This window comes from Elephas maximus, chromosome 26 (assembly GCF_024166365.1).
Source record: "Elephas maximus indicus isolate mEleMax1 chromosome 26, mEleMax1 primary haplotype, whole genome shotgun sequence".
Lineage (NCBI taxonomy): Eukaryota > Metazoa > Chordata > Mammalia > Proboscidea > Elephantidae > Elephas > Elephas maximus.
Window position 1 is genome coordinate 3,636,867 of NC_064844.1, and position 27,005 is coordinate 3,663,871.

At 40.9% G+C, this 27,005-nt stretch overlaps 1 protein-coding gene across 1 annotated transcript in view; it reads right to left on the minus strand.

Annotated features, from left to right (window-relative positions):
- Positions 1–24,005, minus strand: part of LOC126067909 (uncharacterized) — a 28,779-nt gene extending 4,774 nt beyond the window's left edge. The window contains exons 1-3 of the mRNA XM_049870149.1: positions 23,986–24,005; positions 23,240–23,325; positions 16,462–16,598 (exon numbers count right to left, since the gene is read on the minus strand). Of these exons, the coding sequence (XP_049726106.1) occupies positions 16,462–16,598; positions 23,240–23,325; positions 23,986–24,005 (243 nt within the window). The remainder of the gene's footprint in view (positions 1–16,461; positions 16,599–23,239; positions 23,326–23,985) is intronic.
- Positions 24,006–27,005: the final 3,000 nt, after the last annotated feature.

The following is a 27,005-nucleotide window of genomic DNA, read 5'->3' on the forward strand; positions in this document are numbered from 1 at the left end:
TGCCTGGCCTTAGGAAGAGCTCCTGACCTAGACTGCTGACGGCTGTGTACACGTTTTCTTAGCTGCTACATATGCTCCTTTTATTATTTCTTTGAATTTGCAAATATTTCCAGACGCAGGCCGGTAATACCAAAAACAGAGCCGTCCAAGATCCATACCTGAAACAAATGCTTGGACTGTGGTTAAAAAAGAAATAAAAAGGTTACATGTTTTACTGCCAATAAACCAAGAGGCTATTCGGTGTGTACACTTGAGTTAGAAGGAAAATACCCAACCCAGTTTTCATCACACGTATATAAATACCTTCCTGTGTGGACTCTGATGACAGCTGTGTGGCTAATCTACCATGTTAACTTCATTTGAGAAATCGTGGTTTTGTTCAAACTTTATTAGCTAAACTAGAATTGATCCTGATAAGTTTTAACTCAATATTTTACCTGCTTCAAGTAGATTTCCAGAATTCGTACAACTCAACAGCTTCGCTGGATTTGCAAAACGCTCGCATAAATTCCCTGTTAAAATAATCAACCTGTATTTGTTTCAGTGTCTTTGGATTAAAAAAAAAGAGGGGTGGGAGTGAGAGAGAAATAACAGCGTGTAAATCCTTTTTAACACCACAACCTATACAACCTGGCTTTGAGCTGTTGTTTTTTTTGACTGACACAGTAAGGTCACACCAGTACATGTGTCTGGCATATGCATTTCATCATTGGTGACTACACGCCATACAAAAAGTAGCCTCGGAGTGAGAGGTTACTTCCAGATCTCGTACAGGGCATTAAAACAAAGGGAAAGAAATGTCCATGAATCACTTATTGTTCCTTGACTCTTCTTTTTTTTTTTTTTCCTTATTACATTCTAAATTATTTAAATATACTATTAGGCATCATATTGGAAAAAACAGATGTTTTCTAATTATGAACTGATTTTACAGTGTGATGGTGTCACATATTTAAATTACAAATACACATTTTTAGCATTCCAGCTGTGCTTTACAAGAGTTTAATTTGCTTCTTCTGATATGTCACATTGCACCTGCCTTTTTAAAACTCCTATAAATGTAAAACATTACTCAAACACAATTATTAAGACATGTTGAAGAATTCTAAAGATTCTGAACAGCTTATAGAAGATGAATTTTATATAAAGATTCAATAATGAATCTACCCAATGTGTATTCCGAGTAACATTTACAAATATTTTCAGAGGCCTATGAATTTGCACTGCTGATTGGTGTATGGATATGTGGAAACCCTGGTGGCGCAGTGGGTAAGCGCTACGGCTGCTAACCAAAAGGTCGGCAGTTCGAATCCACCAGGTGCTCCTTGGAAACTCTGTGGGGCAGTTCTACTCTGTCCTCTAGGGTCGCTATGGGTCGGAATCGACTCGACGGCAACGGGTTTTATATGGATATATGGTAGCAGAGAGAATCCGATTTTTCTTTTATAACATCTTTCATAGTAACTATGTCTTGAAGCACAATCATTCCAACTTGAGTTTACAATACCTGCTGTGTATTCCCAAAACATGAAAATAAAAATTCAGCATCAATTAACAACTTAAAGAGGGCTTTTATGAGGAGACAGTAAGAAGAAATTTTGCCCCATGTGTGAGCATTAAATCACCATTCCTTTTCTTTTTAAGGCTAAATACAAGACATAACCAGACTGATCAACCGTTTCAGGAAAAAAAAATTGAAAATATAAATTAATGAGTTATCCTACAAAATCAATAACCAAAGAGTCAAAGTGACAGACCTATTTTTGCTAGATAGCCTTTGCTTCACTGTGTTGTGTGGCTGGGAGCACCTGAGTCCTGTGGGCAACCCTGGGTCCCCATAAAGTCCAACAGCATCACAGGGTTTAAATTGTCACGCTCTGAGTGTTAAAACAAATGAATCCCCATACATATGTGAATAAAGAGATATTCGTAGGCACACACACAAAAAACTTAAAACAAAAAAAACCCTCAACATACTGTGCTTTTTAAAAATGGCAATAGACTATATGCTTTATTTCTGGAATTCACAGACATATTTTAAACATTAAAATAAACTCGAGAAACATGCACCTTATACAAAAGGAGTATTTCTTTTATACTGCTATACTTACTCAAAACGTATTTATTTCTCTGTATGCTCCCTGGAAACAACAGTTATTGTTTCAGAAATGTATATTCATATTAAAAGTCATATTAAAAATATTAAATGTAGACTCCTATTGAAAGTCACTCCAAGGGAGGAGCTCAAGAGGAAATAACCAGATAACATTTTTTTCAATCAATCTTGTTTCAAAAAAGGAAAAAGAAGCAGCTTTTCCTCAACACTGTTTTGAAGACCTGACATGTTTAAATGATAGTATGAGGCAGGTTTTTGTTTTGTTCTGTTTTGTTTTTTCCCCTCTCTTTTTCTATTTTCACACTAATGGCTGAAAATAAGCCATTTATAACACTTTGAAATTTTAATATGGCTAAATGATTTATTTCTGTAAAAACTGACTTCAGCCTTCTCAGAATAAAATATTTAAGACAAAAGCAATAAGAATGTGTGCGGTTTCAGGGCTGGAATCCCACCTTTCTCCCACCTCGGTGAGAGTGGATAACAGAATGGTGAATGGACTTTTTTTTTAAAGAGAAGCCTGAAGATTAAATGAGGATGGTAAAAGTATTACGGTAATAAATTTTACTACCAAACAAATAAAATCACATTGTAAAACCTTTCCCAAAAACAGGCCTTAACTACAACCATAATCATATACAAAAACCTAAAAAGGAAATTTTTTTATCTGTTAAAGTATGAACAAGCTAATTCAGAATAAACGAGAGGGTATTTGGAACTATAAAGTGTTCAGCCAGCTCTCTTATGGAACAAAGACCTTACTTTAATCATTAGATTATTGACTGCAAAGCAAAATGGCTCTGCCAAACACAGAACTTTCAAAACGAAAAGTCCTATTTTCCAGAGGCCTTCTTGGTATGTCATGGTCAGAGTTGGCCTGTCTTGGGCACATTTCTTTTCTTGAGTCTCCCTGCCCATCCATCTTGCTATCGGGCTCAGCGTTCTGGGTAAGTCCCGAGCAATCCTTCTAGTTTTTGATGGCCTTCAAGCTCATCTCAACCCCACGAACTCCCAGGAGTCACCTGCGTGAGCAGAACAGGTAAACTGAGAGTGAAGCTACCCTTGGCCCTGCCCCTCTGTTTGCCAACCCTTACTTATGCACCACTCTCAAAATCTCCCTCCTGGTTCTGGATTTGGCTTCATGATCCCCATCATTCAAGCATGACCTGTCTCAATGTTGGAAAGCACTAAGGTGTCTCTGGAATTCTACCCAGCTGGTAGTCCATGGAATGAAATGCAGGAGACTCAGCTATAGTCCCAACTGTGCTTTGCAAAGGAGCCCTAGATGAAGGATGTACAACAGCGGGCAAAATTTAATTACATCGGAAGCTAACAAGCGACACCACGTTCAGTCTGCCATGACGTGATAGTGACAGTCCTCGATCCAAGCAGGACAGTCCCCTGCAATTGCTGAAGCAGCTGCTCTACTCTGAAAAGAGACAAAAATGTGAATACAAAAACTGCACGCGTGAATGAGAGACACCTTTAAAAAGGACTCCCCCCTAGACATTCACAACTTGGGAGTATAAAGACACTTTTCCTGAAATGTTATTCTCAACACACAGCTGAGAACTCGAAGAGCAGGTTATTTAAATAAGTTAATAAACAGGATTGCAGAGATCTTCTAAATATCATCAGTAGACCCAAACTCCCAGATCCTCTGGTTAATAATACGCCTTGTCAATTCCCCTTTATTCAATTCTTGTATTCGTCGTGTGTGATACGTCCTCGAGATTCTCTAACACGAATACAGAAACTGGATCCAATATTCTCCTGTGAATGACGGCAAGGCCACCACCACTGAACCTCGGAGAAGCCCTGGGCAGATCCTCTATTAACTAGCGATGCCGCAATCACTGCTTCCTGACTTATCTCCGGCCTGGGTGGTCCTTCTCTTCGTGATCAGGCCATACATCTGTGGTACAACGGGCCTCGTACAGGAGCAGCAAGTTCACACTTCTCTTTCCACTCTTAAATATAGAAAGCATAATCAAAAGTGACTATATATGTGTGTGTGTGTGTGTGTGTATACAGTCACTTTTGATCATAAATATATAAATGGAGCCCTGGTGGCACAGTGGTTAAAAGCTTGGCTGCTAACCAAAAGTTCCACGGTTCAAATCTAGCAACCAATGGGGCAGTTCTACTTTGCCCTATAGGGTTGCTATGAGTTGGAATGAACTCGACAGCAGCAAGTTTGGTTTGGGTTATATATTTACTTGTAAATCACCTGATACACACCAGAAAAAATGTCCTATGATCATAGACTATGCGGAGCACTGAGACTAGCCAGGAAAGAGGAGAAAAGAAAGTTGGGGATTTCTACTCATCTCTACACCTGTTTCCGGCAACATGGAGGCACTTGCTGACCGTAAAACTAGGAACTGAGTAGGAGCTGCTTTATGAGATCGCCAGGGTAAATCCATCTTCACTGAGACACACTCGCCCCCAATCCCTATCAGTCCCTCTTGTTCTATATTGTTTTACAGGCCAAACGTTCAGTAAAGCGTCATAAGTACAGGTGGAAAAGGCAGTGACACACTGAATCTGAGACAGGCATGTCTGCATCCAGAAGCGCCCTGAAAGACATGCAGTTTGGACACTGGTGATTTTTATTCTGGAATGAGAAAATTCAAATGATGCTTCAATTACTCAAAGTGAGATGACCAAAACAGAACAGAAAATTTCTCGCCAGTTCCAAAGAATAGCACTAGGTGACTACTTGACACTGACCATTTGGCCATCGGCTTAAGATTTGGAAAAAAATTCAGTTGTACACACAGGCACACATACACACACACACAGAGGCACCCACACATGCACATATGCACACACACGTGTGCAGACAGAAGCATGCACACACAGGAAGGCGACAGATGCCATGTGATGACTGTCAACTTGCCAAGGAATGAAGGACTTCCCTACGCTGCTGACAACGAAGGAAATCGAGAGGGTTGAGGCTGTGATTTGTCCTTTTATGCACCAGAATTGTGAGGAAATAAGCTTCTGTTTTGTAAAGCCACCGCTTATGGTATTTACGTTACAGAGGCACTAGGTAACTAAGAAAGGCTTCATTAAATACTAGGTGACAATGATACAATGTCTACACAGTTTTGCAGAAATAAACCTGTGACTCGAGGATTCCGTATACATACAGCGGCAGAACATCTACGGAGGCAACAGAGATATTCTCAGATGCACAAGGGCTCAGAAAGTTTGTCAGTCCCACAGCCTTCTTTAAAAAGAAATCACTCAAAGATATATATAAGCTAATGGAGGACACCCCAAATTTTTTTAAAAGTTGTGAGATATTTACATTAAAAAATGATGGTAAGTAAGTAGGGTATTAAATTTCAAAAAATTTTTAAAATATTTTTATAAAACTGTTCTTGCAAGAGAAGAAGCATAATATACAAAAACCATTATTTAACATTTATTATCTGAGTCTTACACCCAGATTATATTGACACGAACTGGGAAGGGATTTGAAGAGAAGAAAATAATAAAAAGGAGGCAATATCCCCATCTCACAGAGTGGCTAATCAAAAGCAGCTTGTTCTCCATGATGCCAATCACAGAAGCAGGGGTTTGAAAAGTTTTATTTAATGTAAATGTAGTTATTAGGGTTAAAAAATGTAACCTCATAAATAATTATAGGAAAAAAACAAAAAAAGGATGGAAAGAAAGAAGGAAATAATTTAACTCATAAAGTAACCAGAAAAAAAAAAGAGGCATAAACACACTTCAAACAAATGTGAGTGATAAAATCAATTATATCAATTATGACATAGATTACAAACAAGAACTGTTTTTAAAAGCAAACAAAAGATTTGAGATCGGAGCAAATCATTTTGGGTGTATGCTGCTAAGAGAAACACAGCTAAAACAAAAAAATAAAGAGAGATTAAAAAAATAAAAGAATGTCCTTTAATAACAAGCAATCACAATAAAAACAAAGCAGGGGTAACAACTTGAATACTGGGCAAAGATGAATTACAATGAAAGAAGTAAGTGGCAGAAAAAGAATCATAATACAGTAGGTACAATCTGCCATGTAGTTATAATAATAACAATAATACTAACAATAAAATTTTATGCTCTGAATAATACAGTATCTAAATTCATAAAGGAAAAACTATCAATTATAGAGGAAGACATTAGGCTAAACTGAAATAAAGGAGTAAATGATTTAAGGAATCTAAGGAAATGGTAGTAACAATCTACCATTTATTGATCGCTTGCTATGTGCCCCATATTGTGCTAAGTTCTTTACTGGGTAGCTCATTAACTCTTAACAATCTGTAAGGTGAGTTTATTGTCCTCACATATTAAGAAACTGAGACCAAGACTTACATAATTTTTTCAATTTCACACAACTTCCAAACGTCAAAGCAGTCCTTAAAGCTGTGTCTGTCTCCTAAGGAGCCCTGGGGGCACAATGGTCAAGATCCCCACTGCTAACCAAAAAGAAAGGTCAACAGTTGGAGCCCACCAGCTGCTCTGTGGGAGAAAAGACCTGGTGATCTGCTCTCTGAAAGATTACAGCCCAGGAAACCCTATGAGACAGTTCTACTCCGTCCTGTAGGGTCACTATGAGTCAGAATCGACTCCTCAGCACACAACATGTGTGTGTCCTGGAGAACTAAAAAGAGAATTCCAGTAAATGGCTAAAAATAAATTACAAAAATAAATAGTTCTCTATATCTACAATAACAGAATGGGGAGAAACAAAAAAACAGATGCTTTGTAAAGCACAACAAAAATACAAAATACCTGGGGAGAACTGTAATAAAAAAAAAATGCAGGAACAAATAATAATATAGGTCTTCACTGAAAATCATAAAAGAAAATACAAGTAGAATTTTTGGGTGTCAGAACCAGAAGACAGAATTTTGCAAGACTGTAAATTCAGTTCTTCTATAACTATTTCAAGGGTTTCATGCTGTTACAAATCTCTGCTTTTTTTTTTTTTTTTAAGTTTACCAAAGTGATTTTAGAGCTCAGTTTAAGACGACATATAAGACTTTCTCTAGACTTACACTGTGTTTCTGGTTAGGGCACAAAATATACCTGTCTTGCAAAAAGATCCCTAGCCAAAAGGAAAAACTTCATAAATATTTCTTGAATGAAGAATAGCTATGAAAATTTTGAAAAACATTCTAATTCGTGTTCTACCTAAACAAAACTAATGTCTCTAACATTCTAATTAATAATTAAAAACTTGCCTCTAGAAAGGTTAATAACATCAATATAGGAAAAAAAAAAAAAAAAAAACCCAAACTGAGAGGAGGAACACAAAAAGTCTTTGATGATTCCAAGGAAACCATCAGAAATAACAATTTATATATGGGAAAGTTCCCTTAAGGGTTATTAATACCAAAAATTGAAACCTACTTAATGATAACAGAGCAGTGAAATAAATTACATTGTGTCCATATGAAGAATAATATACAGAAATTTAAAGTACTGTTGGATATTTAATGAGTTTTTAATTTTATTCATTCAAAAAACACTCATAATGGTAAAAGACAAAGCAAAATGTGAGAGTATAAACAAATCAAGGCCTGATTTTTTAAAATATATAGATTTGAGAAGCATTGAAAAAAGTACTCAGAGGAAATACATTAAAACATCAACAGTAGTTATCTCTGGGTTGTGAAATTACTCATATTTTACTTATTTATATATTTCTAAATTTGTCTTATTTTCTATAATGAGTTTATATAACTTTTGGTAGGAAGAAAAAATAATCCTCTAAAGACTAGTTTATTCAAGGCAGAAGTCAAAATAAATCTGGCCTTACTATATATTTGGGTGTTTCCAAAATTCAGTGGATGTCAATTTCCATATACTACGAAATCCTAGGAAAAACCTCATCGTCAATCTGTGGACCCAAAATAGGAGCTTCCCCCAAAAGTGATATTTTCCACTGTCTCCCTTACATGCCTCACCTGAGATTCAAAACACCAAATTGGAAATATTCGTGTTTAAAAAAGAGTGAGCAAATTAAAATAAATTTAAAAAAAAAAAAACACTTTTTTTCCCCTCTCAATGCTTGTGTAGTAGGCATAAGAAAGAATAAGTTCACTGACAAAAAAGGAGGAAAAATGTTTATATGTTTATGAAGCACACAGAAACATTAAGAGATACTGCCAAGCTAGTAACCAGGAAAAACAACTTCTCAACAACAGAATTATCAAAGTAATGAAAACTACTAATTAGCAATACAATGCTTAGAAAAACGTTATAATTGTGATGACTCTGATACTCCTTAATATTAAAAAAAAAAAAAGACATCTTAGAATTACAGCAAAGGCTTCTCACAGTTATTTATTAACAGGAACACCCTATTTTGCCATTGAGATCATTTCGTTGGTATCTTCGTCACCTAGTGCTGCCGTAACAGAAATACTACAAGCGGATGGTGTCTTAGTCACCTAGTGCTGCTATAACAAAAGTACCACAGGTGGATGGTGTCTTAGTCACCTAGCGCTGCCATAACAGAAATACCACAAGTAGATGGTGTCTTAGTCACCTACGGTTGCTATAACAGAAATACCACAAGCGCATGGTGTCTTAGTCACTCAGTGCTGCTATAATAGAAATACCACAAGTGGATGGTGTCTTAGTCACCTGTTGTTGTTAGGTGCCATCCAGTCAGTTTCGACTAATGGCGACCCTATGCACAACAGAACAAAACACTGCCCAGTCCTGAGCCATCCCTACAATCGTTGTTATGCTCGAGCTCATTGTTGCAACCACTGTCAATCCACCTCGTTGAGGGTCTTCCTCTTTTCTGCTGACCCTGTACTCTGCCAAGCATGATGTCCTTCTGCAGGGACTGATCCCCTCCTGACAACATGTCCAAAGTATGTAAGACGCAGTCTCGCCACCTTTGCTTCTAAGGGATATTCTGGTTGTACTTCTTCTCAGACAGATTTGTTCGTTCTTTTGGCAGTCCATGGTATATTCAATATTCTTCGCCAACACCACTTCAAAGGCGTTAATTTGGTCTTCCTTATTCATTGTCCAGCTTTCACATGCATATAATGCGAATGAAAATAAAGGGCTTAGGTCAGGCGCACCTTAGTCTTCAAAGTGACATCTTTGCTCTTCAACACTTTAAAGAGGTCCTTTGCAGCAGATTTACCTAACGCAGTGAGTCTTTTGATTTCTTGACTGCTCCTTCCACGGCTGTTGATTGTGGATCCAAGTAAAATGAAATCCTTGACAACATCAATTCTTTTCCCCATTTATCATGATGTTGCTCATTGGTCCAGTTGTGAGGATTTCTGTTTTCTTTTTGTTGAGGTGCAATCCATACTGAAGGCTGTGGTCTTTGATTTTCATTAGTAAGTGCTTCAAGTTCTCTTCACTTTCAGCAAGCAAGGTTGTATCATCTGCATAAAGCAGGTTGTTTATGAGTCTTCCTCCAGTCCTGATGCCCCGTTCTTCTTCATATAGTCCATCTTCTCGGATTGTTTGCTAAGCATACAGGTTGAATAGGTATGGTGAAAGAATACAACCCTGATGCACACCTTTCCGGACTTTAAACCAATCAGTATCCCCTTTCTCTGTCCGAACAACTGCCTCTTGGTCTATGTAAAGGTTCCTCATGAGCACAATTAAGTGTTCTGGAATTCCCATTCTTTGTAATGTTATCCATAATTTGTTATGATCCACACAGTCGAATGCCTTTGCATAATCAATAAAACACAGGTAAACATCCTTCTGGTATTCTCTGCTTTCACCCAGGATCCATCTGACATCAGCAATGATATCCCTGGTTCCACATCCTCTTCTGAAACCAGCCTGAATTTCTGGCAGTTCCCTGTCGATATACTGCTGCAGCCACTTTTGAATGATCTTCAGCAAAATTTTCCTTGTGTGTGATATTAATGATATTGTTCTATAATTTCCATATTCGGTTGGATCACCTTTCTTGGGAATAGGCATAAATATGGATCTCTTCCAGTCAGTTGGCCAGCAAGCTGTCTTCCATATTTCTTGGCATAGATGAGTGACCACCTCCAGCACTGCATCTGTTTGTTGAAACATCTCAATTTATACTCCATCAATTTCTGGAGCCTTGTTTTTTGCCAATGCCTTCAGAGCAGCTTGGACTTCTTCCTTCAGTACCATCGGTTCCTGATCATATGCCACCTCTTGAAATGGTTGGACATTGCCTAATTCTTTTTGGTATAATGACTCTGTGTATTCCTCCCATCTTCTTTTGATGCTTCCTTCATCGTTCAATATTTTCCCCATGGAATCCTTCACTATTGCAACTCGAGGCTTGAATTTTTTCTTCAGTTCTTTCAGCTTGAGAAACGCTGAGCATGTTCTTCCCTATTGTACATGTCACTATCATATTTTAATTTGTCTTCTCGAGCCGTCCTTTGAAATCTTCTGTTCAGTTCTTTTACTTCATCAATTCTTCCTTTTGCTTTAGCTGCACGACACTCAAGAGCAAGCTTCAGAGTCTCCTCTGACATCCCTCTTGGTCTTTCTTTCCTGTCTTTTCAATGACCTCTTGCTTTCTTCATGGATGATGTCCTTGTTTCATTCCACCACTCGTCTGGTCTTTGGTCACTAGTGTTCAATGCATCAAATCTACTCTTGAGATGGTCTCTAAATTCAGGAGGGATATACTCAAGGTCATATTTTGGCTCTCGTGGACTTGCTCTCATTTTCTTCAGTTTCATCTTGAACTTGCATATGAGCAATTGATGGTCTGTCCCGCAGTCGGCCCCTGGCCTTCTTCTGACTGATGATATTGAGCTTTTCCATTGTCTCTTTCCACAGATGTAGTCAATTTGATTTCTGTGTGTTCCATCTGGCGAGGTCCATGTGTATAGTCACTGTTTATGTTGGCGAAAGAAGGTATTTGCAATGAAGAAGTTGTTGGTCTTGCAAAATTCTATCATTTGATCTCCGGCACTGTTTCTATCACCAAGGGCATATTTTCCAACTACTGATCCTTCTTCTTTGTTTCCAACTTTCACATTCCAATCACCAGTAATTATCAATGCATCTTGATTGCATGCTCGATCAATTTCAGAGTGCAGTAGCTGATAAAAATCTTCTATTTCTTCATCTTTGGCCCTAGTGGTTGGTGCATTAATTTGAATAATAGTCATATTAACTGGTCTTCCCTGTAGGCGTATGGATATTATCCTATCACTGACAGCGTTGTACTTCAGGATAGATCTTGAAACATTCTTTTTGACGATGAACGCAACACCATTCCTCTTCGAGTTGTCATTCCCAGCAGAGTAGACTATACGATTGTCTGATTCAAAATGGCAAATACCAGTCCATTTCAGCTCACTAATGCCTAGGATATTGATGTTTATGTGTTCCATTTCATTTTTGACGATTTCCAATTTTCCTAGGTTCATACTTCACACATTCCAGGTTCCGATTATTAATGGATGTTTGCAGCTGTTTCTTCTCATTTTGAGTTGCGCCACCATCAGCAAATGAAGGTCCCCGAAGCTTTACTCCATCCATGTCATTAAGGTCAACTCTACTTTGAGGAGGCAGCTCTTCCCCAGTCATCTTTTGAGTGCCTTCCAACCTGGGGGGTTCATCTTCCAGCACTATATCAGACAATGTTCCTCTGCTATTTATAAGGTTTTCATTGGCTAATGCTTTTCAGAAGTAGACTGCTGGGTCCTTCTTCCTAGTCTGTCTTAGTCTGGAAGCTCAGCTGAAACCTGTCCACCATGGGTGACCCTGCTGATATCTGAATACCGGTGGCATAGCTTCCAGCATCACAGCAACACGCAAGCCCCCAAAGTACGACAAACTGACAGATATGCGGGGGAACTGACTTGATGGTACCTAACAAAACAACAGACAAATCTTGATGCCAATGTGTTCATTTTAGGAACATATAAGTCAACAAGTTGTCAGGTTTAAAACAAGAATATGCATTTACTCAGGAGTCATTCATTTTTAAAGAATGAGAAAACTGGGGGCTTTTGAAGTCTCTGAATAGGGGTACCTGGACCAGTACTTTCAGGGACTCACTGTGGATGCATACACAGAAGGTAACTGCCCTGGCAACAGCCAAATGGGATGGTGTACAATGGGAAATCTAGAGTTTATTCAGCAGGACTCTGCAGACATTAGGGTCCAACGCAGAAACCTTAAATAACTTAAACCGAAAAAAATGACAATTTACAGCTTGCCAGGCCCCTGGATGGTGCAAAGAGTTTGCTTTCCGCTGCTGACTGAAAGGTTGGAGATTCCAATTCACCCGGTGGCTGGAGAAGAAAGGTCTGGTGATGTACTTTGAAAAACCAGCCACTGAAAACCCTGCAGAGCACAGTTCTGCTCTGACACACGTGGAGTCACCGTGAGTCAGAATGGACTCGAAGGCAATGATTTTTTTTTTTTTTAATAGTTTGCCATTACCATTACATGATTTCATAAGATTCTCACAAAAGCTCTGAGACATAAGCTGGAAAACCATCATTCTCAGTTTATGTTTGACGTTAGCAAAGCTCAAATAAACCTGCAATTTGCCAGACAGCACAGCTCAGGACAGGGACAGGTTACCCAATAAGCAAGGTACGCAAGGCTTACTTGTGCTTGCTTACGAATCTGTAGGGCACGATTTCACATGGGTTTCACCACATCTTTGAAATTGTGAAACCGTGTGCTACAGATTGGTAAGTAAGCACGATTAAGCCCATGCAGGGTGCTTTGCTTAATGTCAGCCTGTGTGTACCTTGCGTACTAGTGAATCCGCCCCTGACTCAGGACACGGCAGGACCAGAGCCTAGGCCTTATAAAGACTATCCTAGTATTCTTTCCACTCTGTCATGCGGGGTTTCAAGGAAACAAGCTTCCAAATAAGGTCCCGCCTACTCTCCCTTGGGTAACTTTAATAAACTCAGTGTAAAACAAACAACAAATTGGCTGTTCCCAAGCAGATGGTGCTGCTCCGCTGCGGTTAAGCAAGAAGGGCTCCAAACTTTCACAAACGTTACTTCCTTAACTACTTTATCATGCTGGCGAAGCAGGCAACTCACACTCAGTATCCTTATTATCATATCACCGGCCATAGTCCTGCCAACTGCCCTGCTGGAGCGGGCTAGTTTCCGTGCAGAAGGGGACATGTAGGAGGCCAACAGGGACACAGAACTGCCAGCAAGTCCTGCCCCAAAGGTAAACTCCCAAACCCAGGCAGAATGCAAAACAGCAACGGGGGACAAACACCCACCGGTGGGCGGCAAATAGGTTACCGCTGTGCCATGAGGATTACATAATTTTTTTTTAAATACGAACTTTTTATTTGGAACTTTTATCCAATTTTAACATTTATTATTTTCCCCAATGCTTCAATTTTATTTTTCATACTATGAACATACAAAGTTATACAAAAAGAAAATGTCATCATTTTCTCGACCAGCGCTATGATTAAAACAAAGTTACGGTCAGGCCAGCTCTGAGCCACGGCACCTCCTCTGTGTCGGGGCAGGACTGCGCTCCACGGGCTCTCAGGGGTTGGTTCTTCAGAAGCAGATCACCAGGCCCTTCTTCTGAGGTGCTTCTCGGTGGATCTGAACCTCCAACCTTGCAGTTAGCAGCTAAGAGCGAAGACTTTGTACGGCCCAGGGACACCATAGAAACACCAAATCAAACCAGTTACTGTGTGGTCTATTCACACACCATATATACAGACAGGCCCAAATCCTCTCCAATATACCCCAATACCATGCAAATATTATATTTTCTATTCTCTGTTGAGAAAACATTTGAAAAATGCTGGTCTAGTGCTGACCATCAGTCCCTATGATGGTGGAACAAATCAGTAGAGAAACCAAGGGGATTTGTGAAATCCATTTGTTTATTAAACGATTAAGCCAAAATCCAAACCCGTTGCCATCAAGTCGATTCCGACTCATAGCAACTCTGCAGGACAGAGTAGAACTACCCCATAGGGTTTCCAAGGAGCACCCGATGGATTCAAACTGTTGACCTTTTGTTTAGCCGCCATAGCACTTAACCACTAAAAAATTACGCCACCAAAATTTCCATTAAATGATTAGGTACATATTTATTGAGCACATACTATATACCAGGCACAGTTCTAGGTACTGGGGATACAGCAGAAAACAACACAAAGTGATTAACCTCACAGGGACTGAACTTTGAATACAATTAGGTCAGCAAACGTATACACAAGTAACGCAAGAGGGTGATACTAGCCAAGGATGAAAATAGAGCAGGGCAAGGGGTCACAGGGGGACAGAGCTGCTCTTTGAGCAGGACAATGTGGAGAGACCCTGAGCAGGGTGGAAGGGAGCTGGCAGTGTATTCAGACAACCGGAGCATCAAGTGCAAAGGCCCTGAGGCAGGATTTTCCTGGTGGTTCCAGAAATAGTGAGAAGGCTAGGTGGCTCGAACTGAGAGAACCGGGAGAAGGTGCAAGAGATAAAATTAAATTTTGGGAGATACAAGCAGACAGTGTCAGGAAAACATGAAGCAGGGCAGACAGCTCTCTACAGCCCCAGGAGCCCTAGCACCCCTGGACCACTGCCTCAGACGGTCCTTTGTCTCTGCCTCCGACTGTTGCCTCACCTCCTAATGAGCTCTTCTGAATCCAAGCGTACCCTCTACAACCATATCCACCTCCAATGGCCCACCAGAGGTCTCCAGCAGAGAGTGAAATCTGCACACCGACAGGCCCATCACAACACAAAGCCATCCCATGATCTCAGCCTCGTCTTCTGCCGCATCTCCATTCCCCTAAGCTCTAAAGACACTAGGTTATTTGCAATTTCCTACTAAGTCATGTCCTCTCAAGCCTTCATGCACACAGCTCTCTCTGCTCACGATACCTTTTCCGTACACTCTAAGTCCTGCTTGAGCTGTCTATTGAGTTTACTTCTCATTCTTTAAGCCCTACTTACATACAACCTCCCCCAACCACTCCTGAAAGCTTAGCTCCTCTTGCCACACCCCACCCCTGGTTTCTCAGTTTGTTGTACTGTGGTGGCTTGAGCGTTTTTCTGATGCTGGAAGCTATGCTACTAAATATAGCAGGGTCACTCATGGTGGACAGGTTTCAGCAGAGCTTCCAGACTAAGACAGGCTACGAAGAAAGACCTAGAGATCTGCTTCCAGAAATTAGCTAATAAACACTTTATGGATCACAACAGAGCATTGTCCAATGAAGTGCCGGAAGATACAAACATGCCGGCCATCATGTAGTTGGTGCAGGACTAGGCAACGTTTAATTCTGCTGTACATAGAGTTACCAGGAGTCAGAGCTGGCTTGATGGCAGCTAACAACAACAACAATAGCATTTGCCTATTCACCTCCTTTCTGTTCTACTCTCTGCAACCAGCCGGTACGGATGGCCAGATATGTGCCAGAACCCTGAGGGCACAGCACACAAGGATGACTACAACTATCTTCGTGTTCTGGAAGGATTCCGACTGTAGTCAGAGACAATTCAATACAAATAATTTTACGTTACACTATTGCATGAGATGCTACAACACGGGGTGTTACCGGAAGATGAACCTTTTTTTTTCCTTTCTGCTAGGGAGGAGCAGGCTGTCAGGAGAAGGTTGAGAGGGCAGATGCCATTCAAGTTGGATCCTGAGGAACCAACAGAGAGACTCACTACTGAATGACAGAGGGCATGTCCCCCAGATGTTCCCCAAGAGGAAGCATCCAGAGCAGAGGATACAGATGTGGGTGTGCCTAGCACTGGGGAGAAACGGGAGCAGTTTAGGGGGGCTAAATTCTGGGGTGGAGGCGGCTCAAGATGAGACAGAAAAGGCAAGATGGCGCCAGGCTCTCAAGGGCCAAGAGTCTGGACTTACTGGGCAATGGCAGTTGTCAGCGACGTGAAGCTGGGGATGACACCAGCAGATTGGGGCTGTAGAAAAAAAAAAATAACTCTAGAGGCCATGAGGAAGATGAGGTGGAGGAAGAGAAGCGCTGTTCAACAATTACCAAAATTCTACTGAAATTATGTTTTGAAGGCTTTTTGTGTTTTGCTTTGTTTTGTTTTCTTGATCTGGTAGAATCCTCAAGGGCTGGGACAGTGTTTCTCTGTACATCACAGTCACTTGATGCTTGTTATATGAAGTGGATGAGTGAAGGAATAAATACAGATATCTCACGGGGAACTTACTTTTTAACTCAAGAGTAACCCAATCCAGAAGTCAGGTTTCCTGAAACGGTTATATTAGGATGACATTGAAATAATTCATTTCACTTCATCATTGGAGTCAAGTGTTCCACGTAAGTAATCTCTCAAACACCTAAAATGTTCATTTCCAACACAAAGTAAAAATAATAATAAATGAGCAATTACCATGGCATGCTGAGGAGCCGTGATGAAGTAGGACGATCTGGCTTTGGGGGTCAGACAGACCAGGGGACAATTCTGGCCCCGACACTTGCTAGCTGTGGCAGTTTGAATATTTAACTTCTCAGCCTGAATTTGCTCATCTGTAGAATGGGAATATTAATACCTGAATCGTGGAATTAAATTAGGCAGTGTACGGAAAAGCACGCAGTAGGTATTCCAGAGATTGCATTTATCAATACCAATGTGGTTAGGAATTTCTAAGTATTTTACAGTTTCCCCAAATATCAGGCTGTCCGCTCTCATTTCTGATGTTACCTGCCTGCACGTAACAGATCCTTTCTCCTCGATTCCCCTTTTAATAAGCTGCTTCTAATTTTAGTTAGTCCCTGGCTAGTGCAAACGGTTAACAACCTGGCCACTAACCAAAATGTTGGAGGTTTGAGTCCACACAGAGGCTTCTTGGAAGAAAGGCCTGGCAGCCTACTTCCCAAAAATCAGCTGTCAAAAACCCTGTGGAGCACAGTTGTACTCTGACACACAAGGGGTCACCAGGAGTCAGAATTGAGCCGATGGCAACTCAGTGTGTATGTGTGGGGGGGGTCTTCCTTAAGTTGTTGCCAGATAATATGTGTTCCTTAATAAGCATGGGTAAAACAACAAGTCTCTGAATAACGGAAGGCCCCAGAAGATCAAGGTTTGGGTAAAAGGGTTTTATAAATCCAGTTGAAACCCCAGGAGATGGGCTTGCTGGCTTACCACTTCCAAATTGTGTTCCAAATTGTTAGTAGCATAAGAAGCTTGTCCTTCTCCAAACACCTGAAATGTGACTGTGTAGAAAGCGGAAAGACACAAAGCTAGGTTGTTTTGAGCAAATTTTAATAAAGGTACTAAAGAGTTAAAGAAAAAAAAATATTTCGATAACAACTTGAAATGAAAACTAAAATTTGAGACCAGGGAAAATGAGATGGGAAACTTGGAGGCTGAACAAAGCCCCATAACTAAAATAAAAGGCTTCGGTCATTGGGAAAGGAACAAGAAAATAAAGTTCATTGCAAGTAATTTCGTGACTACTTATAGAATTACAATAAAGGTGACAAAAATCCCCGAATTTGTAAGGCAAGTGTAAATATAAATATAAATCAATTACTGGCTTATTATTTCATTAAACTGAAGATGGAAAGGACCAATTCTTCAGTCACACCGCTTGCCTCCTGGGGTCCTAGATAGCTTTCCCTGTCAAATTAAAATAAAAAAGATAAATAAACATGAGAAATTAAGAATGTCGAAGTGCATGAAGGGAAAAGGAAAGAAAGGGGAAAATGATGTTTCACAATTATTATCCAGGCTAAGAGAAACAAAATTACTTGATCATAAATTTAAGATAATCTGGTTTTCTTTATGAGTTCCCATTTTATTAATGAAAGGGAGGTAACACCTTATTGTACCCGGGTGAATTAAAATGCCTATTTGAAGAAGCAAGCCTCCATAGGGGTCTTTAATAGAATCTGTGAATGGTTCTAGAGCCAGATAATTTAGCCGTAAAAAGGCAATGTTACTATTAACCTCTCCGTGTGCACAGACCTACCTGGAGGGGCAGAGGGACAGGGGGATGTTAACAGAATGAACCAGGCACATCATTTTCTTTTTCTTTTAATCTGAACTATTTCAGGGGTAAAAATTGGACAAACCACTTCCTCTATAAATCTGCTTACAATGTTCACCATTGTCACTCTCTGCCTCTTGCTCCTAACAACACTGACCAGCAATTCAGCACCTTCGTGGCTGCTACTGTTATTTTCTGACTTTGTATTCAGGGGGTATGACTTGTAAGAAGTCTAATAACAAAGCATTTAATCGAAATAAATGGAATAGAAAATGAACTTCCAAATGCAGACCGGTCTTAACAGGAGCCATGACAACACATTTCCAAATTAGATGCAGGTGTTCAGTACAGACCCTAGAGAGTTTGACTTAATAAAGTAAAAAAAAAAAAAAAGGATAATCTGAGAGAAGAGGCACGTGTACTTTAATAAAGCACTGGTCTGTTGGCGAGAAATACAGATACAGTAACAATGGCTCTTCTCTTTGCTCCATACTTGCAATTAGCTCTTTATGGAAATGCCAGCACACCTCATTCTCTCTCTTCATAGCGCCATCACCAACCTCATTGCAACCCTCATCCACACTATCTCCTGGATTTCTTCAAATCCCCTGGCATCACCGTCTCCTAACACGTTCACACATCCTGGTAGCCCAGCTGGATTTCTCTTCCTGATACCCCACCCTGCTCCTGCCATTTCCCTTCTCAAGCACTTCAGCCTCTCTTCATTACTCACTGAACTCCTAGCTGAGCTTCTGTTAACTGCCATATTGATCCTTCAGGATACGGACTCAGCCAGCATTCCCAGTCTAACTCATTTATCTCCACCATGGATCCCTCTAAATCACACTGTTTTGTTACCATTGGGTTAATGGTATACCAGCCAATTTTTATGCCTCTGGGCCTCAGAGGTAAGGTGTTACTCCAGTTCTAATGCATTCAGCCTCATGGTGGTTCCCTTTTTATATGCGTGAGGCTCAGCAGACCAGAGCTGGAGTCTCATTGTTGTGTAGGCTGAACATTCTATTAGTGGATGCTTCCTGGTTGTGTTAGTTTTGTAAACTTTTGCCTTCCCCCCCCCCTTTATTTCCTTTACATCTGTGACATAAGGCTTGCAAGCATAATTATGGCTTTCCTGTGTGACAGTTAAGGAGCCCTGATGGGTTTATTTTGGTGTTCCTGTGTCATATTTGGAAAACCAGAGGTTCCCATGCAATCTAATGGAAAGGTGCTCACAATAAATTAGCTAGCTCTCATTGGTATATTGTCATACCACACACCGGTGGTGCCACAATGCCACTTGCCTCACTGGTAGCTTGTATTACCAGATTGTATTTCTCAAAATCCATATTACCAACCAAAAATTTAAACACATTCAATTAGTAAGCATGCATTCCAATACTGAAAACACATATCATCCAAAAAAAAAAAAAAAAAATTGAGAAAAAATGTAGCAACAAAAGGGTTACAGGATTTGCAATTTCCCAGGGGTCTCCAAGTCTCCACACTCCCGTAACTTTGTTCCAACATTTGTTTCTCTTAGTCTGGATAGTAATTGTGAAACATCATTTTCCCCCTTCTTTCCTTTTCCCTTCATACACTTCGACAGTCTTAAGCTCTCACGTTTATTTATCTTTTTTTTATTTAAATTTATCCCCATCTCCACATGTTAAAACCCTACTAATCCTTCAAGTCTTAATTCAAATGCCACCTCCTCCATGACGCGTTCCCCTAATTGCTCTATGAAAAAGCAAGCCCTCCTACCTCTCATAGCTTTTTATGGTACTTATCAAATTTCATCTAATGCTAGACTTGTTTATAAATGTGTCTTTCTTATCTCCTCCCTAACTACTAAAGATGGTTCTTGGAAGGAGCACTGTAGCCTAGCAGGAAAAAAAAAAAAAACTCTGTCCAAAAAAATGAATTTTGGTGCCACAGTCTTTTATTGATTAGCTGCAAAAACTTATGCAATCAGCTCTCTGATGGCTCTGACTCTCACATGAGGCCGATTTTCGTAGAACGACCTCGTCTTTGGAACGTAAGCATGCTGGTAAGTGATGAATTGGTGTATCTGGAGCACCTTCCAACCCAGGGGGTTCATCTCCCAGCACTATATCAGACAGCGTTCTACAGCGATCCATACGGTTTTCAGAAAGAGACTGCCAGACCTTTCTTCTCAGTCTGGGAGCTCCACTGAAACCTGTGCACCATGGGTGACCCTGTTGATATTTGAATAATGTTGGCATAGCTTCTAGCATCATAGCAACATGCAAGCCACTACAGTATGACAGACTGGCACACGGGTCGTAGCATTTTACAACAGCACGTGGGAAATCTTGACCATCAGCAGCACCTGTCACATGCCCATCACAGAACTGCATGCAAATCTGGAAGGAACCTCAACTTTTTCAGTTTCTGGTCCATCAAATATTATTCCCATTAAATATGTCAGACAATGAAGGGCAGAGGAATCCAGTGTCTTGGCAGGTTACAGCTACTAGGAGCAGAGGACTAAACTCCAAGGACAAGAACGTCAAGTTTGTGCTGCTGATGACAATATCTGTCAACAAGAGGATGTGTGATGAAGTCTATGCAAACAAGAATGTGAACTTTCTTATTTTTCTAGCAAGAAACCAAATAAAAGTAGTAAACTATTTCCTCTTCTCAAGGCATATGTAATGTTGCTTTTCTCCTACAAATTTGCAGGCAGGAAGGCAAAAAGAGGCCACTCTTTTAACAAAAGGCAGGAGAAGCCAACCCTCTTGGCTTCCTACTACCCAACAGAAGACCAATGAGGAAGATGCCTTCTCTACATGACCTGTAGAGTAGGACAGAAATAAGTGGGATTTTCTTCTTGTTGTTGTCATCGACTATCTCTTATTGATGTTGTTGTTAGGTGCCGTCGAGTCAGATCTGACTCATAGCGACCCTATGCACGACAGAACGAAACACTGCCCGGTCCTGCACCATCCTTACGATCATTGTAATGCTTGAGCTCATCGTTGCAGCCACTGTGTCAATCCACCTCATTGAGGGTCTTCCTCTTTTCCGCTGACCCTGTACTCTGCGAAGCATGATGTCCTTCTCCAGGGACTGATCCCTCCTGACAACATGTCCAAAGTATGTCCAAAAGTATGTCCAAAGTATGTAAGTCTCTTGTTATCATCATTAATTCAACCAGAATCTTCCATTTAGGATCACTCTAACGTGTCAAATATTTTATCTGGTTTCTTGGATTAAAAAATAAATATTTTATGAGACCCCTATTATAAAAACCCAAGAAAAAGTTTAAACACAGAAAAAAAAAATCTTTGATGGTTAGGAGGGAAGGGAGTGGTGGGGATGGAAAGTCACTAACTAGATAGTAGATAAGTGTTAACTTTGGTGAAGGGGAAGACAACACACAATATAGGGAAGGCAACCAACTTGACCAAGGCAAAGTCACAGAAGCTTCCTAGACACATCCAAACACCTTCAGGGACCGAGTTGCTGAGGCTGAGGTCTGGGGACCATGGTCTCAGGGGACTTCTAGGTCAACGGGCATAACATAGTTCATAAAGAAAATATTCTACATCCTACTTTGGTGAGTAGTGTCTGGGGTCTTAAAAGCTTGCAAGCAGCCATCTAAGATACATCTATTGATCCCAACCCATCCAGAGCAAAGGAGGATAAAGAAAACCAAAGACATACAAGGAAAATACTAGTCCAAAGTACTAATGGACCACAAATGAACCACATCTTCCACCAGCCTTGGCCCAGAAAAATTAGATGGTGCCTGGCTATCACCACCAGCCGCTCTGACAGGGATCACAATAGAGCATCCCAGACAGAGAGGAAGAAAAATGTGCAACAAAATTCAAATTCACAAAGAAGACCAGACTTACTGGTCTGACAAAGACTGGAGGAACCCCCCAGACTATGGCCCCCAGATACCCTGCTAACTCAGAACTGAAGCCCCTTCCAAAGTCCACCTTTCAGCCAAAGATCAGACAGGCCTATAAAACAAACAATAACACACATGAGGAATGTGCTTCTTAGTTCAGCCAAGTATATGAGACAAAATGGACAACACCTACTCAAAAACAAAGACGAGAAGGAAGGAAGGGACAGGAAAACTGGACAAATGGACATGCGGAACCCAGGATGTAAAGGCAAAGGAGAGTACTGACACATTTTGGGGATTGCAGCCAATGTCACAAGACAATCTGTGTATAAATTTCTGAATGAGAAACTAATTTGTGCTGTAAACTTTCACCTAAAAAACAATTAAAAAATTCAAATCAAATAATAAAATCAATACGTATACATTAAAACAGAAAGAAGGAAGAGGAACGGGTAGCAAAGACGGGGGTGCAGAGAAAATCAGCTGTAGTCTCTTGTCTTCCTAAGGCTTCCCGGAATTCATTAAGCCCGACTGTTGTTTTCATTTATACTTTTCGTCAATATTTCTCCACGTCTGGGCAGGGGATGCTTGCTTGAATATCTACATAAAACCTGCAAATCACCAAGGGTCTAAATACTGGCTACAGTTTTTTCAAAGCTCTAGACTTGAATAGAAAGGAAACTTTAACGGCAAAAAGAGAAAGAAACCACCATTTCAAGTAAATTAAAATCAACCTCCAGGCAAAAAAGGACCATACCTGCAAAATAACTTCCCTTCTGGTAGGAAATTCAGAACGGAGGGACAGAAGGAGCCCACTTCTAAAAGCAGCGGCTTCCAATCCGTTCATTTACCACGCACTAAAATTCAGATGTCAGTTCATTGTCAAATCCAGTCATTACGGGCATACTATCAGGCTGTAACAAATGGAGATTTCTTTCACGAATGTGTTCCGCTGAGCAGGACAGAAACAGCACTGGGTAGAAAAGCCACTCAGAAACTTAGAGGCAGACAGGCTTGCCCAGTATCAGAAGTTTAAATTCTGATGATGCAAATGGATTCCAGGAGACTTCATTTTTACACAAAATCTATTTAACAATTTAACAATCTGGCAATTACTGAAACCCCGATACTCTAGACATGAACGAAATCAGGGAAAGTTGATTAAGCTGAAATTCGTGGCAGATCTCCTGGTGTGAATTGAGAAAGGCCTGACGCCCCTGTTAATTGGATGACGTATGGTGGGAAGGAGCAACGCAGAGTCAAAGATAAGTGCTGAGCTCAGGATCTTTACCACTAACCTGCTGCACACTCCACAGGCACAAACACCACACAGGAGATGAGCAAGGTCTCCCTGCTCCTGAACCCTGTCTCCCTGCCACCCAGCCTGAAGGTACATTTTGAAAACTCAAATGCTTTCAAAGCCCTTTGGGGCAGGGCTAGTGGTGCGGATGGCGCTAACTGGTAACTACACAGCTGTGGTCCCCAGATGGTTCCCCCTGGCAACAGCCTTTCGCAGACTTTGAAGGGAATGCTTTCAAAATTCCCCAATGTGTGCTTCAAGTTGTAAACTGGAGCGGTAGGATCCACTCTCCCTGCTTCTTTAGACAAGGTCGGAACAGCCTGAAATAGGCTCAGATGGTGGTTTGGAATGTGGTGGGAAACCTTTTCTTGCAGATAACCTGTCAGTGATAATAATACCAGGAGCATCATTTGCCAGCTGATTCTTTTACCTTCCGGAAGCCATTGGCCAGATTTCATCTTCCTCGTAACCAAAAAGAAAAATGAGTTAAGTGGTTTAAACACACTTGACTACCAAATAATTAGATTATTTAATACTTTTGGTTAAGGAATTCCGTTCCCTAAATTTAGCAGCTTTGCTTGTATTCTCCAAGGATGGAGAGAACTGAGGGGTTAAAAATAAAAAAGAGGAAGAAGCCTCCAAGGATATGCTCCAAGGAAAAAAAGAATCCAGATGTATTTTCCCTGAAATCTTGGGCTAAAGCAATCATCCTGCCAGACAAAGGGTCAGCATGGAGGTGCTCACCTGCTTGCAGGTCCCGCCATGATGGCAGGGTGTTCAACGGCCACAAAGCTTTTGTGCCGCCTTTGTTTTTTTTGTTTTTTTTTTTGTTTTTTTTTTTTGTCTCCGGAGGAAGAGGGACACAGACAGGACCTCTCTGAGGTGACAAGATAGCTTTATTAGGAAAATGACCTTCTCCTAAAGCTGCTGTAACAAATTAACATCAACTCAGTTAAAAAGACACGGAGACTATTCAATACTTCTTTGCCAACTCTAGTGGTACCCAGCATGATTATAATTCTCAGTGTGTAGATGAGGAAATGAAAGATGGCTGCCTTCCTAGAGTTTACACAACCCAATGGCTGGGATAGAGACCTCTTCTCTTCTGGTTCCTGATTCAATTCTCTCTACTAGATTATTTGACATAATTTTCTCTTCCCCTACTTTCTCTCTTTTTCTCTCTCTCTTTAATAGTACTTCTTGGAATCATAATAGAATCTCACTGAATGTTGGCAGGTTATCAAACCTTGGTATGAGAAAGAGCTAAAGTAGACAGTCAAGCAGTGCTTAGTGGGTCCTGCCTGAATTTCATTACCCGTACCTCCATTAGCACACACAATACAGAGTTTCAGAAGGTTGGCTGTACTAGTTCTTTGCTGATTTAATTTAATTTGACTAGCAAAGGCTGCAGGTCCCAAGGGCCTTATAGCTCAATAAAACAGGAATATATCATCCACCATATCCCATTCTAGGCTAGCTCTTTTTTGATGGACAATTCAGGCACTAAGAAATAAACAAATAAAGCAAGCCCCCCAGCTGGAAGTTACAAGGTTCTTGTGGAAGCCAAGAGAAATATGAGAGCAAAAAACACAGATTTCACCCCTGTTTGTTCTAAGTATATATTGTAAATACCCTGATGCTCCTCGATAAACACTTATGGTGGACCTAGGGGGCACAGCAAGTGGTACTCCAGGCTCTGTCGTCCCCTAACCAATTCTGCACTTCTCAGGCTGTATTCAAATGCTGCCTTGGCTCGGAATTACCCCTGACCATCCTGGTCCCAGTTTCCATAGGGTCAATTGCACATGTGTCAGAAGAGAACTGTGCTCCACAGGGGTTTTAAGGGCTGGTTTTTCAGAAGCGGGTCACCACACCTTTCTTCCCAGGTGCCTCTGGGTAGACTCCAACCTCCCACCTTTCGATCAGCAGCCAAGTATTTTAATCGTTTGCACCTCCCAGGGACTCGTAGTCAGAAGCGGCCTTTCCTTATCCTTCCCTTCTGAAGCAAGTATTGCCATTAGTACCCATGTGACAATCATTGTACGACATCATGTGTGGCAAGCATGCCTGTACCTGTTGTGTTACCAACATGGCCTGGGAAAGGGACCAAGGGCCTCAGAGTAAGGCACAGCACACCTTAAGCATTGCTCTGCCATTGCATGGCCTTAGGCAAGTTGAGTAACGTCTGTGTCGCTCAGTTTCCTCACCTGAATACCACTCACCTCCTCCAGTGTCTATGAAGATTCAAGGATGTATAAATGCATCCAGCACTGAGCAGAGGCACAGGCACGTAAGAGACTGTCAGCGAGTGTTGGTTTCTCTCCCGTTCTCAAAACGGGGTTATAAACTCCCAGCCTGGGAGCACATCTTACGTGCCAACACAACCCTTGAAAGAGGCAGTCACTTCAGATATTTGTGGAATCCATATTTTGAATATTAATGAGAGAAGTATAAAGAGGTAGAAGGGCAAAATAACAAGTGCAACAGAAAGAAGCTGGTATTTGGACGTCTGATGGAGAGGCTTGTCTATTTCCCAAAAATGTGAGTAAATGATTCCAGTGGCTGCTGGAGGACACCAGGGAAATGACGGTTTCCTGCTGGATAAGGATTACGGAGCAAGCTTTGGACACAGAGGCTGGAGGAGAGCTGTGTACGCAGAAAGGATGGGTAAGGTGGCAACGACCGCCGTGTCTGAATGTCATAAAAAGTTAAAATACCCATCTAAATTGTGTTCTCTTTGAGGAGAAATTTGTTGAAAATTTTCACTTGTTCAGAAAATTTTAAACAGCCTGAGGTGTCAATAAATCATAGGCAGAATTTAGTGGCTTATCACCTTCATAGCCAGATGATATCTTGGAAACCAAAAACACAAAAAGGTTCATTCAACCCCAAAATTTGGCAAAAGGAGGTCAGAAACCACTGGAAATTTAAATGGGATCATCATACTACATTTTTCCTGGCAGATTAATGGTACAGGATTAAGGATTCGCTCTGGTTCAAAGGAAAAGCAAATAGAAAACTTGAAAGATGCATCTTCTTGTAACCCTTTTTAAATCTGGAAAAGAGAAGAAGAGCTAAAGATCTTGGAGAGTCTTAAGCTCATGGGACGTGTCAATAACAAAACCAAATAAAAATGATCACCTCACCCCCGGACCTCATCTTAGAAATGCACTTTTGAAACATTTCGGTGTTTTTCTGGACTCTTGCATTAGTTTTGCCCCTACCCCCCACCCCTGACAAGCACCCACTCAGCTCACTCCCAGCATCAGGTAGAGAGAGCTAACCATCTCACACGTTAAACCAACAACGTGAATTTAATTCGTCGTGGCATTATTCTCCTGTGGCACGCACCCCTCTGTGTAAACGGAATGGGGATTCATTGCCATGGCAACAGAGTGTGACTCTGATCAGCTTCAATGATCACTGGCAGTCTCATGCCTTTGATAGGTATCAAATTTTGAGTAAGGTTTGATTATCCAATTTTTCAATCTCTGGTTCTACAAGAGGCTACTCCCATCTGCCAAAAGGGATTGATAAAAACTTTAAAAAAAAAAAATTCAAAAAAAACTACAACAGAGCTGTACTTCTGAGACACCAGAGTGGAAGGCTTGGTGAATGGGAAACCGGTGAGGTAGCGAGTGCCTTGCGGGCGACTTCCGTCCACCTTCTGGATAATTTGTTCACATGCCCTGCACAGCAGCCAGGCAAGCGAGGCTGCCTCCCTTTTCCTTTCGTGGCAGATGTAGGTGATATTTAAGGTTGTG